The sequence below is a fragment of the Equus przewalskii genome, chromosome 15, assembly GCF_037783145.1.
Source record: "Equus przewalskii isolate Varuska chromosome 15, EquPr2, whole genome shotgun sequence".
In the NCBI taxonomy this organism is placed as follows: Eukaryota; Metazoa; Chordata; class Mammalia; order Perissodactyla; family Equidae; genus Equus; species Equus przewalskii.
In genome coordinates, this window is record NC_091845.1 from 68530138 (window position 1) to 68544599 (window position 14462).

Below are 14462 nucleotides of genomic sequence, written 5' to 3' on the forward strand. Positions count from 1 at the left end.
AAATTGGAGGTATTATCCCCACATTATGGATGAGAGAACTGAGGTTTAAAGAAGTGAGATACTGGGGCTGGCCCCACAGCCGAGTGGTTAAGTTCATGGGCTCCCCCTCAGTGGTCTGGGGTTTTGCTGGTTCGGATCCTGGGTGCAGACATGGCACCTCTCATCAAGCCATGTTGAGGCAGCATCCCACTTAGCACAACCAGAGGTACTCACAACTAGAATATACAACTATGTACTGGGGGGCTTTGGGGAGAAGAAGAAGAAAAAAAAGAAGAAAAAAAGTGAGATACCTTGGTCCATCACTCATAAGTGATGGCAGTAAGAGTTCAGCTCCAGGTTGGCCCGTCAGCTTGACTCCACAGCCTGATTAACTGCCTCATACTGAGACACCTCCCACAGGCAGGGTCCCTTTCTCCCCTTCTTTCCCTCACTCCTTCCTTTCTATTCTTCCTTCTTTCCTTGATATTAGATTTTCTTTCATCTAGTAAGGATAAAGGGGTTAAAAATAAAACCACCATAACTACTGTCCAGAGAAGACACCTTAAATTCTTTTAGGTAGAGATCCACGTTTTTGAGAGGTTTGAAGGCTATTCAATTTGGGGGAACTTCTTTTAAGGAAAAGAATACATAATTATAAATAGTAAATTGGACACCAAGTGAACAAGTATTTAGAATCGAATAAGAAACCACAACAAATTACAAATTTGGGTGACAAATACCACAAACATCACAAAATCTAGAAAAAAAGTGTTTTTACTACTTAACAGTTGCACCCTAAGATGTTTGTTCCTACAATGTTGGGCTGCAGGCTTTAATCACCACTTCACATGACAATGATTTTCTAATACTCTCCAAAGAGATCATCGAAAGATAATTCAGACACTCCTCTAGCATAGTCAATTTATATTTGTTTTTTATGAGTCTAGAAAAGCTCCATAGACTATCTTCTAGCCCTCTTTCTCCTTTACCACCCACATACTTCAGGTGCTGGGCACCACTGGACACATTTGTATAAAGATTTTGGGCCTTGTGATTCAGTCTATTTGGTAGTAGGAATATACCTGGATGTCCTTTCTCTACCAGGACAGCTAGCAGTAACTTAACCATACACAGAAATGACTACAAACTACATTTATATACCCTACTAAATCCAAACAAAACCTAAACATATCCCTATTTCAACTTTCTTTAAACCAGATCCAAAATTTTGCCACTGGCCACTCCAATGCTACCTGAAAGAAGTTTGAAAGAGGAAAAGTCAGCAAAAAGAGTACTCTAAAACCAACTGCAGTTAAAATATCTTTTGCAAATTTTACCAAACCATAAGAGCATGAGAACATTGTTAGAATCTCTTTCAGGGTCTTAAGGGGGGCCTCTGCAAGAAAGGGGCCCTGAAACTTCAGCTTCCTTGGTTTCCAAGAAAATCCAGCTTTGCAGGAATGGTATAACACAAAAACGGTGTTGTACTATAATATGCAAGAGTCCATGCCATAGGGTGGCTTCAAAAGTAGGGCTGTATGAGGTCCTATTCTGAGCGGCTTGAGCTCCCAACCCCACTGATTGAAGGGGAGGATGTTCTTTTGGTGTATTTCATTCTATCGTATACAGCACTATGGAAATGGAGATGTTCTGGTATTGCTAAAACTCAAAGGTCCCCCACCCCCATTTATATTTGCACAAGACTCATTATTTGTAATGGGACTATTTGCAAATATAATAGATCTCAAAATTCCTATGTTGGCCTAATTAATATTAAATACACCATTTACTATCCTTCCAAATAGTCTAGTTAACGCACAGAGAGGAGCATGTTATTGCTGTTAAAGACTACACAGTAGAAAAATTATAGCAGCACTAAAAAAAGTCTTTAAGAATTCATTAAGACACAATCAAGCTTTTGCAAACTCATCTGTTATTTGCAATTATAACATAGTTACTGTAACTTGTCTCTGGATAAAAATCACCTTTATGTTGGATTTCTTTGCTGAATTTTGCTCACTGGTAATGTATTCAAATGCCCAGCTTTCTCCTGTATTTCTTTCTCTTAAAAGAAACTCGACTCATCTTACTATCTTCCTTTGTTCTATGAATAACTGTCCTTAAATGTAAGCAGTCCTGCCCTGTACTGTTAACCCTCTTTTGACATTTACCGCTAGAATATAGCCTACAAGTAGATCTCAAAATAAATAAAGCATATTATAGAAGTATTTTGGTCTCATATAATGAGTGCAGAGCTTATAATGAAGTTGTTTAAAGTGACTGAATAGTGTAAAACCCTATTTCACTAGTGTTGAGAAACTACCCTTTTACTCTGTCCTCAACACATAATTTCTGTATAATGTACTTAAAAAAAATTTTTTTATAGCCTCTGAAATGTTACACAGCTTTTTCTGGTTTTGTTTTTAAGGGATGAAAATTACTTTTCAGGAATATACTGTTTCAAGAGAATGGCATTTTCTATTTATGAAGCTTTTCTGCCCTTCTTTCATCTAACTGGCGCCGCCCAAGCCTGATGCACCTGGTCAAAGCAGCATTGTCCCAAAGGTCCTACTGGGAATGAGAAAACAAAGGCCGACTTCCCAGCTGGGAACATAACTGTAGCTCCACTGCCCCTGCACTGCCCTCTCGCTTTCTCCTCTGTCCCAGGCCTATGCTGATGTGATGCTCCGAGATACTTAAGAGGGGAGAAGTATGATCTCTTTATGGTCTTCATGTCCTTTCCCCTGGTCTTTTAAAATAACTGGTTTTAGGCCAACAGGTACCTACTCAAAGAAGTTCAAAGTCTTACGTGATTTAAGAATGCCAGAGGAGGTTTACAATACTGATATACATTCTTGCTCTGTTCTTTAGAGTTGAGGAGTATTAGAAATATTTTTAGATCAAAACATTTTTAGATCAAAGTTTTATGTTTCTTGTAAATCAGGGCTCAAACTTTAGTGTGCACTGGAATCACCTAAAGGACTAAACTATAGAATGTGGGTCCCTACCCCCAGAGTTGCTAATTTAGTAGGTCTGAGGTGCGGGCCCCAGAATTTGCATTTCTAAAAAGTTTCTAGGTGGTAAGGACCACAGTTTGAGAACCACTGATGTAGATCATTTGAGGATGCATATTTTCAAAATCAAAGCTGGCAGGAGTTACCTACCATACCTTCTCAAGAATAGCACGCATGCCCTTTAGAAGATGGAGGGTGGTTGCTAAAGCCAGGGGGATAGTGATGATAATTTACAGTTTGACAGGTTCTTAACTGACCATTTTCAACCACAGCTGCCCCATGCCTAGTAGCATTACCTAATTCTTAGTAATGCAAGAAATTGTTAAACAATGTCTTTGCTATAAGAATATAATCTAAAATATGTTCTTATCTCTTTAATTCCTTCTTTTGTAGCTGTTTACTGATTAAACTGATGTGGCAACTGAGACTTTTAATTGTTGATTTAAATTATAGACTATAAAAAAAGGTGTAATAGTTGTTACGTCCTCCATACCAGCTAAAGCCAGTACGAAGTCTTAGCATTAAAAACAAAATCTCTCAATTTCTCCCTTGCCCTTACTCTGGTTAATATGTAAATATAATTATAAAGACTCAGAACAAAGAAAAATTTTACCACTTGGAAAGATGAAATTAGTATTCCTAATACTATTTAGTGGCTTTTAGATCCTTAGAACATGTGTTTAAATATGTATTTTTCAATAAAGCATGTTAATGAATATGTCTTAATTACCTAGTGAATAATCTCTCTAAAATGCCTGTCTGTGATTATTTACTCATGTGATTACTCATATGATTATACTCCCATTTTAGCAGTAATTTTCAACTCTGAGTAGATAAACCTAAGGAATTCTAGAACAGCTTCTGCCTGGAGCACGATTTCCCAAGTGATGATGTCCCAAGGTTAAATAAGAACAAGCGAATAGATGTAGACAATGACAAAGGAAGTTTCAAAATCAAGTCCTTTTTAATTAACACATTCCTTTTTTGCGTGAGGAAGATTGTCCCTGAGCTAACATCTGTTGCGTCTTCCTCTAAGCTAACATCTGTTGCCAATCTTCCTCTTTTTGAGGAGCAGTGCTAGGTCCACACCTGGGATCTGAACCTCTGAACCCTGGGCCACCCAAGCGGCGCACGTGGACTTAACCACTAGCCACCTCCACAGGGCCAGCCCCTAATTAATACATTCTTGAATGTCATCAAATCAGCTCTGAGGCAGAGATCTTAGGCTCAGGAATTAATGGCCATCAAGGTTGGAGGGTGCCCCATTGACTTGAAAGATGCAAGAATTTAACAAAACAAAATGATAAACTATAAAAGGTAATTCAATAAGCAGGGCAGTTTATTGTATATTTTCTAATGGGTCATTGTAGAAGCATTAAGGGAATTGAAGCCAAGATGGATATTTGACTCCTGGCTTTGACACTGAATAGTGAGAATTCTTGTGCAAGGAGCTTCACCTGTGTGAGTCTCAGCTTTGCCACCTATAAAAATTAACAGGATCTAGTCTGCTTACCTCTTAGGGTTGTGAGGATTAAATTTAATCATGTACATTGAAATGTTATGTCAACTGAAAAGCCCTGAACAAATGCATAGTTTTGGTGGCTGTTCAGTGAAAATTGATTCTCATTTACCGAAAAGCAATTTAAATTCTTTAATCAAATGTGCAATATTGGTATCTTTACCTTTCCAAGCACTTTTTCAGGGTTAAAATGAGTAATTTAATCATTTAAACTAGGGAAGAATACATGTAGAGGTTTTTTTTTAATGTCATAGTTTTTTAACTGCTCTAAATCAGAAAATAGATGCCAGTTGATGTGCAAATCTCAAAATAATAAACATCTTCATCAAGTTTGTTGAAAAAAATGACCGTCATACTTTAGGAAAACGTAAACTTTATTTTAGCAGTTTCCTGGTAGAATCTATCACCAAGGTAGTCATTAGTTGAAGAATTAAACAAGATAAAGCTTGGTGCCAGAGCACACAACTACATAAGAAAGCAAAAATTCTAAAATCTCACTAATTTTCAAGAATAAAGTGCAGTTACATAACTTAAAAATACTCCTAATTAGAAATAAGGAAACCTTGTCAGAGGAGCTTTTGAAATTAATAGCCAGTTTATTTTTTTTTTTGAGGAAGATTAGCCCTGAGCTAACATCTGCTGCCAGTCCTCCTCTTTTTTGCTGAGGAAGACTGGTCCTGAGCTAACATCTGTGCCTATCTTCCTCTACTTTATATGTGGGACACCTGCCACATCATGGCTGGACAGGCAGTACGTAGGTCTGCATCTGGGATCTGAACTGGTGAAACCGGCCACTGAAGTGGAAAGTGTGAACTTAAGGGCTGCGCCAGCGGGCTGATCCCTAATAGCCAGTCTTTTACTTTATATGCTAATGTGGAAATCATTTAACTTAAAAAACAGACATATCCCCTTGTTCACTCTTTTTGACTTACATCTTATTCTGTAACTTCCCATTGATTAACATTGTCTTTAGCATTTTAAGTAATTTATTTAACATTTTATCATTTGAGTATGTCATATTATATTGAATTCTTTTAACTTTTATAGGAACAGCTAGACCATCAAACAACACTTTCACCTATTTGTCTAAACTATTTTTTCTCATTTAAGACTATCAATTAGGATGCTTCTAGCTGCAAGTCACGGAAAATATAAACCTGTTTATTATCTCACATTAAAGGAAGTCCTGTGGTAGGACAGGCTCCAGGGTTGGTTGCTTTGTTAGCTTACTTATGTATTAAAGGACTTGGCTTCCTCTCATCACTATTTGGCCATCCTTGCTCTTGGCTTTTCCATGAGGAAGATGGGAGGGTGTGATAAGATGGCTGCAGTACCTCCAAGCATTCAGAATTATGGGAAGAAAGGAAGGCTTGTCAAGTCACGTATTGCTGAGTCCAAGTCCCAGATTTTCTGACTCAGGTAGGTCTCAGTAGGGATCCGAGAATCTGCATTACTAATAAGGTCCCAAGCGATGCTGATATTGCTGGTAGTGAGGGCCACAATTTGAGAAACACTAACTTAGACTGAAGATCCTGGAGGGGAATGGATGTTTGAAAAGGACTGGTGACGTTCATTACAAGATGTACTTTATCATGTGGAATATAACAGAGTTCCTTTTACTCTTCTCATAGAGCCTGAATGCCATTTCTAATTTGTCAGCTTCCTGTTAAACATTCCACAGTGGGACAGTGCACCAATATTTCTAGTAGTCAACGTAGCAGTTTCCTAGAAAATAGTTTTTCATTCAACTGTTTGAATTGGAACTGGTTGGGCCAGTTCAAGCTGTAAATTTGCACTTCAGCTTACTTGTTCCTGGCTTGTACAAAACTTTTTTTTTTCTTTCCAGAATCTCCACTAATCCCTCTAAATATATAGGATATTTGGCAATATCAAATTATCTTTAAGATCTTCTCTAAGAGGCTACACATTGTTTTTTATAACCAAGAATGCAAAAATAAAATTGCCTGAAGGTATACTGTAAATGCTGCTAATGTAAGTTTCTACCGATTGTTATTTGCAGTGCAGAATTTTCTAACCTAAAGGTTTAACAATTTGCTTGTGGTGCAAAAACTCCTTCCTGCCAATTTGTAATTCCCCTTCTCTATCATCTATCTTGCAAACCATCTCTTTGGTGGGGGTTTCTTATTTTGCGTAGCATGCTCAATGGGAGTATGGCTAAACTTTAGGATCCTCAAAAAGCCTTGGGCAATTTCTAAAGCTATGAATCTCTCTAATAATAATACATTAAATATCATAATGGCATTTTTGTGCCTTTTTTCTCATTTGTTCTCACAATAGGAAGCAGAGTGGAGAGAGACGATTTCTGCAGGGGGCCTGGAGGAACCTGGGACAAGTTCAGGCAAAGATGCAAGCTTTGCAAAAAATATTTGACTTCTAGAAAATGGTGGGGTAGAAAACTTTTAAGTGTAAAACATACCATTTTGGAGGTTTGAGGAAATGCAACCTTTCCCAAAGCTTTCTCAGATCCCAGTGTGCAGCAGAGTAGAGACTGAAAATGTTTCTGAGGGGAAATTGAGAAAGCGTTTAAATGGAGGGAGGAGGCCTAGGCTATTACTGTAGACACAGCAGGGGGCCAGCAGACATGCTAGGGAGTCTGATCGTTTCAACTATTTATGACAACCAACCTACCAGCAAGGCTTTCAAAGTTAGTAGGAGATCCTGGCCAGTGGTATTGATATGCATGCCATCACAATCCAAAAAAAAAAAAAAAAAAAGAAACTAGACAGAATACCTGTTAAATGGTACATTTTTACCTCAAAACAAATCTCGGGGTGTATGTAACATGGAATATTGTAATATTGTATGTCTACTTTCTTTTCTTTGTGGGGGCGGGGGGGGGAGGAAGGGCATTGTATTGACTGGTGTTTCTTGGGAACTTTTTCTTTTTGAGGAAGATTAGCCCTGAGCTAACATATGCTGCCAATCCTCCTCTTTTTGCTGAGGAAGACTGGCCCTGAGGTAACATCCGTGCCCATCTTCCTCTACTTTATATGTGGGATGCCTGCCACAGCATGGCTTGCCAAGCGGTGCCACGTCCATACCCAGGATCCGAACTGGTGAACCCTGGGGGCCGTGGAAGCAGAATGTGTGAACTTAACTGCTGCGCTACTGGACCAGCCACTCCCACCCCTTTTTTTTAAAGATTGGCACCTGAGCTAACAACTGTTGCCAATATTTTTCTCCCCAAATCCCCCCAGTACATAGTTGTATATTTAAGTTGTGGGTCCTTCTAGTTGTGGCACATGGGACGCTGCCTCAGTGTGGCCTCGTGAGTGGTGCCACGTCTGCAGCCAGGATCTGAACTGGTGAAACCCTGGGCCGCGGAAGTGAAGCGTGCGAACTTAACCACTTAGCCATGGGGCCAGCCCTGTACGTCTACTTTCCATGGAAATAATGAAGCCCAGAGTTGACTTCTGGACAGGAGCTCACATTGACTTTGCTCTTCCTCCTTCCCTCACCTCCAACCAGAAGATTGGTAGTATGTACCAAAGATCCTGAACATCATAGGCTCAGAACCCGCTGAATCTGGAAACTGAGTCTTACCTGAAATAACTTTCTTTAAAAATAAAAATTAAAAGAATATACTTTAATTTTTCTAATTTCTTCTCCTCAGTTTCGTCCAATGTTTCATGATTAGAATGCTAGCAAGTGTAAAAGCTATGGAATATTTATAAAGTACTTGGGTAACTGCGTGCTATTAAAACCAACCAAATATAGGTAGTTCATTTTTGAGCCCATTCGGTTCTTATTCTTGCTTCCAAATTTTACTCTTCCAGCACTGGTAAGACACAGAATCAGGTGGGTTTACAGCAAGTCTGGCAGGTGGTTGTTAGACACTCATTTCATGTGCCACTTCTTGCAATAAGACGGTATTTCCCCAAACTTGACCCTTAGCATGTCCTTTATCCTATTAAAAATACTGGTGTTGTTCTGCGGGAGTAGGTTAGCTTATAAAAATAAAGTGTTGCATCTTTATATGCTTTAAAATTCCAACTTAAAAAAGAACGACAACTTCTTTTCTAGTGACTAGGTAAAATTCCTTAACTGTTAACCTTTGGTACTCAAAACCTTTGGTACTTAAAACAACGTTAAAACAGACTTTAAGACTTAATTGAGGAAAGATTTTAAAATAATGTTTTCCAAATTAATTTTTAAATCCTAAAGGGCCACATATTCCTTTATCATCTCGGTTTATAAAAGTGCCAGCTATTGAATTTGATATTAAAAACAAGATGCCTCACATCCTTTGTGTAATAAGGCACAGTATAAATAAAATTAGAACATCGTGACTGTTCTTCCTCAATCTTCCCTGTTTGTAATATTTCCCGAAAGCAGAGATGCCTGACAAATTTCCCCTTTATTGCTCATACGTAACCATTTTTTGCATCAGATACTTAATTTTGTAGGTTAAATATTCAAACAAAATGAGAGTAGAATAGATTTTGAGCATCGATTTCTAAAGGAAAAATAAGAGGAAACGAACATAATACATTTCATTGTCATCAATCTCATTCTAGTTAGCTAATAGTGCATGCTTTTCCTTGTTTCTCTGTAGGATAATCTTTAAAAATCTTTTTTTTATTAAAGATTGGCCCTGAGCTAACATCTATTGCCAATTTTTTTTTTCCTCCTTCTTCCCAAAGCCCCCCAGTATATAGTTGCATATTCTAGTTGTAGGTCCTTCTAGCTCTGTAGGATGCTGCCTTAGCGTGGCCTGACGAGCGGTGCTATGTCCGTACCCAGGATCCAAACCAGCGAAACCCTGGGCCACCGAAGCAGATGGCTCGAACCCAACCCACTCAGCCACGGGGCCAGGCCTATATGATAATCTTATGCTTTTACAATGCTTATAATTTAAAACCTGTCCTCACTTTATCAGATCCTCACAATAACATTTTGAGAGAAAGAAGGGTAGTTATTATACCTGTATCCATATCTAAAATCTTATATATGTATGTATGTATATGTATGTAATGCAGTGTACATATATTTTCGTCTCCTTCCCCCAAGATGAGGAGGTAGAGATTGCTACACAAAAGTTTCATGGTAGGTCAGCTAGTCAGAGGAGATACTGGGAGAAGGAAGATTTCTGAAGCTTGTGGCCCAAGCATTCCCCACTGCTCTGGCTTGAATAGTGTTAACAAGTGCTAGCTTTCATATACATGGGAAGTCAAAGTGGATGCTACTGATGTTGGCTAACTTGGTGGAGGAGGTGTACAGGCAGAGGATCCAGGATCACTCTGTAGAAGCATGTTGATGAGGCTGAAGGATCAGCTAAGTGGTTAAACCAGCTGTCCTTTAAGGTTTTTTCCTGCTCCCAAGCCCAGGGAGTTTGTGAGATGACTGACAATGGATTAAGAATGAAGCATGTAACAATTTTTCTGGACAAAGCAGGTTTTATCCAATTTCTTTTTTGGCTTAGTAAGACCAACAATGGCTTTCACAATTTAGGCAACCAAAAAGTAAAATTCCAGAGTACACTACTTTAGGTATAAACTATGGAATGATAAATCTTTGGGGGAATTAATTACAGACTCAGTGTTAATGCTAGGGTATTGGAATGCAAAACAGATAATTCTGAAAAGTTCCTTAGATAAAACGTTTGAGATAATTAAAGCAATCCAACAGCAAAATCTACACAGTGAAATTATCTTCTATTTTGTAAAATCATATGTTAACATCAAATTATATCTATATTGTATACATTTCCTACTTTAGATGCTTTCTCATGTTTTTAATATGATGCCGTGGTGTCAAGGTCCAGTAAGTATAGTAACTAATAATCATTACAAATCGATTACAACATCGAGAAGAGACAGCACATTCATCTGTTGTAAAATCATAGGCTTTTAACACCACTGGCAGACAAAAATCACTAAGCATGCAAGAAAGGTGGGTGGTGAACTGTAACTGATACTAGAAACCTACTTCATCCTGACTTTTATGGGGTCACTTTTGAAATTTAAAAGTGACCTCGCTGGATAAAATCGCAATGTTTCTTAAAATAAATTTAAAAAGATTTCCAGGGTTTTTGATCCTAGACTGTCTCCACTTACTTGGGACCAAACATAGGAAAACAGGCAACCCCGTCTGGTCGTTTATTTTGACATTGAACATGTGGTCCGAGGGCATACTGGGGATATGTTACAGGACCTGAGATAAGGGGCAAATATTTTAATGGGTATAGGGGTTGGTGGAGAAAAACAGCTCTAACATGTCAGGGAGGACTTCTTTCGTGGTCTGGAGTTCTTTGGAGGATGCACTCTAACTCAGCAGATGTAGCCCTGCCCTCTGGTGGATATGGGTGCAAGAGGACTTGGGTTCAATGTCCCCAGTGTTTGGCTTACCAAGGCTTATTAAAATCAACCGTCCATCAAAAATCACTTATTGGAGACCTACGTTATGTGCCGAGCAAATGAAACGTTCAAATGGCAAAGACACAGCCAGTGGCCGAAGGTAACGCCCGTTCTTCAGCTTCCATCTCTGGACGCTCGGTTTCCAGTTGGTGTTCCAACCTCTTGGGTTCCACACCCTGGAAACGAATGAAAAAGGTTGGAGCCCTCCCTTGAGCTCTCTGAGGTTGATCCTTGCCCTCACAGTACACACAGGCACTGAAGCTGACCCCTTAGCGGGACAGAACTTTGGGAAGTCGCCCCGCGATGACTTGCGCCCGGAGTTAGACCAAAACAGGCGTGACCCGGGTGGGCAAGCGAGGATGCGGGGTCCCAGTAAGAACGCCAGCGCCCCTCTGCGCTCGCCCCTTCGCTCGGCGGTCCTCGCGTCGCGTGCCGAGATTGTGACGGCCTCCCGACAAGCGAGGCTTCCCTTGTCGCCTTTGTTGAGCGCGCTCAAACACCTCGGGGACAGCGACCATGATTGTTCCTGCCCGTTGGGTCCGACCGTGCGGCTGCCTCCTGAGAATGCGCGGCCAGCGCGGATCTCCGACCTTCGCGCCCAGTGGGTGCGTAGAAACGGGCTGGCAGCGGCCCCGAGGGGGAACGAGGAGCCGCCACAGAGCAGGTAGGGCCAGGGCTGGCCGCCGGCCCCCCACGCCCTCCTACCGGACAGTTCTGGGCGGGCGGCGCGGCCTTCACTTCCGCCGTCCCCGCCGGTGAGTGAGAGTGCGCGTGCGCGCGCGCCTCTCGCAGCGGAAGTAGTAGCGACAAAGCTCGGTCCGCGGCGGGCCCGGGAGTGCGGGGCGCGGCGGGGAGGGGCGGAGCGCAGGAGGCGGAGGCGGGACCAGACCAGCGCCGCCGGGCCGATCGTGACGGGTCCCTCACCTCCTCTCCCTTCCCCTCCCCGCCCGCCCGCCCTCCCTCCTTCCCGTTCGCTGCTTCCTCACACCGGGAGCAGGCTCCCGCCTTAGCGCCGCCGCTCGGCGAGCCGCTCCTGTGCTCCCGAGGCGCGCTGGGCGCTCCCGTGAGCCCCGCGGGTGAGTCCCCCGCAGCCCGACGGAAGGGGTCTGGGGCTTTGGGAGGGCACCAGTATTACCTACAGCCCCCATCCCCACCCCCAATTTCCAGAAACTTCCAGGTCCTGAGGGAGGGGTTGTCCGGGGATACCCAGGCTGGGGAGTGTCTCTAGGGCGCCGCCCAGCCGGCTTGAGCTGGGGACGTTGCGGGTGGTCGAGGGGTGGGCGCGGGGTCTGGGGGCTCCCTCTCGCCCCCTCTCTCGTCAGCGCCGCTTCTCCTGGTTTCTCTTGCAGATGCTGCTGCTGCTAGGGGTGGTGGGAGCAGCCGTGGGACGTGTGGCCGGGAGCGGGGGTGACAGCCTGGGATTCCGGGGGCTTCTCTTCCTTGTCCTCCTCTTCTCTTCTTTATTCCCCGTGTGGCCGTGGCTGACACTAAAGACTTTGTAGCCATCAACCCAAGTGCAGTTTCGATGGAAAATGAAGGTAAAGGCCCCTGGCAGATGGGTTACAGCGCGGAGTTGAGGGTGTGGTGGTTTGCTTTTAAGTTGCCTTTCTCTTCCTACCTTTTTATTTTCTTTAATTTTTCCCTTGATGGTGAAATGTCCAAGGAATTGCTTTCTTAGGATATCCAGGTATCATTTTGGTAACATAGGGCATTTCGGAAATTAAGGTTCTGTGGGGTGACTGAGCTTGATGCTGCTTTCTTTAGCTTAGGAAATGGAAGGGAAGTTTTCATTTCAGATAGCATCGATGCTTGTTTAAATAGCTATTTGAAAGGAATCACTCGAGGGGAAGTGGAAATGGGGAGGGAAGGGGATGGACTGCATCTCTGTATATTTGCATATCAAGCCTTGCTATGGCATGTGAGTGGCTTCGTTTATGGGAAAGAAAAAGATTTCTTATTAAATGTACCTTTGGAAAAAAACCTCACTGTTTTTCAGTTCACAAAAAACAACTCTGAATTTAACGAAATATTGTGAAGTGATTTCCTTTCTTAAAGTTCCTCCTTATTTCAAAACATCATTTACAAGATTGACTGTGGAACCTGTTTGTCCACTGTACGCTTTGTGTGCGCTAGGTGGTTATTCACATGTTACTTGATTCCTTTGGCCTCGTTGAAATATATAATGCTTTTCATACACAGCACATACACAGATTATTTGTTAAAAGCGTTGAGCAACTCTGAATAAATTATTATTTTTCCCTCCTGAAACAACCACAGTTATTCTTTGGACTGACTTCTGACTTGTGTGTGATATCGTTTTTTTCCCCCTTTTTTTACAAGGCTGCAAGATGCTGTAAAAGATACTTAGAAATTACAATTTGTCCTCTTGTATCTTGTGGTCTTTAAAATCTGTAGCTGATACAAAGGAACTGCAGTTGGGTTTCTGGCTGCTTTCTAACTGGTTTTTGCATTGTTGAGAATGTAAGCTTGATTGTCCTAAGTAGGACTAGTGATTTTAAAATAGATGTTTCTTATATGCAGTATAATCTGTTTTGCTGTCTTAGACCTCTGGGATGTGTGGGAAATATGATGGGAGGCATGATTATATTGCTTAGTTGTGCTTTGGATGGATAATTGGTGGAAGACATTTTCTGAAATACTAAAGCGTGTAACTGCAGAGGACTTAGACTGTCTAATTGGGTCTTTAGAAGCAGCATTTGAAAGTAATATTTTTGTCTGGCGATATGGAAAATCACTTTTCTGAGGCTTTTTCCTCTTTGTCTTTAACTTGATCTAAGAAAGGCAAATCCTTTCTGCACAAGAGACAAAGAATATTAAATGCATCCATGTACTTGTTTTTTGGCAGTTGCATCTTAAATAACATCTAAAACTTGAGTTTCTGCTTTCAGAATGTTACCAGATTTGAGAGAGTATCCTAAAGTAGGTAGATTCTTAGATGTTGCCTTTGTTTCTTGATCTCTCAGGAAAAGGAGCGTGACTAATAAAGCTGACTGGTATTGTCTGTTGAGGTGGGAGGGAGTGGTTGTGTCTCACTGGGTCGCCGTACTTTATGGCCAAATAAGAATGATTAGACTCATAGTAAACAATTATACAATTCTTAAAAATTTGTGGGGGTTTTCTGCCTCATAATAAGAGGCCATTTTTGTTAGTTTCTCATGACCATAACATTTCTTCTTTTTTCATACTTAAACATTTTTAAGAAGAACTTGTAAATAGCCTAGACATTTTCAAGAGTAATTGAACATTTTGAAATATGTAGATCACCTTCGCTTTCCTTTTTATAGTTAATATCCTCGTTTGATATGGTGTATTAACATCTTAGGGGTGTGAAACGAAAATGAATTCAAATTATGCATTAACCACTAAACATTGTGTGACTTCAAGCAAATTACTTCACCTTTCTGAGGCTCTGTTTCCTCATCTATAAGTTGGGATTGATAATACTTAGCTTACGGAGTTAAGAGGGTTATATAGAAACCCTGTATAAATTCTTTTGGGCGAGAGGAAGGATGGAGTTTAAGAGCGTGTGCTGTGGAGCTAGAGAACCTGGTT

General features: G+C 41.2%; 1 protein-coding gene across 9 annotated transcripts in view; it reads left to right on the forward strand.

Moving 5' to 3' along the window:
- ATP2C1 (ATPase secretory pathway Ca2+ transporting 1) overlaps positions 1 to 14462 on the forward strand; it is a 152160-nt gene that overhangs the window by 15241 nt on the left and 122457 nt on the right. For 2 of the 9 annotated variants that reach the window (XM_008519858.2, XM_070576027.1), the window contains exons 1-2: positions 11632 to 11965; positions 12239 to 12427. The exons of 3 other annotated variants lie outside the window; for them this stretch is intronic. In XM_008519858.2, coding sequence (XP_008518080.1) covers positions 12422 to 12427 — 6 coding nt within the window. In that variant the 5' untranslated portion in view covers positions 11632 to 11965; positions 12239 to 12421. Of the gene's footprint in view, positions 1 to 11631; positions 11966 to 12238; positions 12428 to 14462 lie in introns of those variants that run through there. 4 more of the 9 variants (XM_070576032.1, XM_008519860.2, XM_070576029.1 and 1 more) reach the window with 4 other exon arrangements.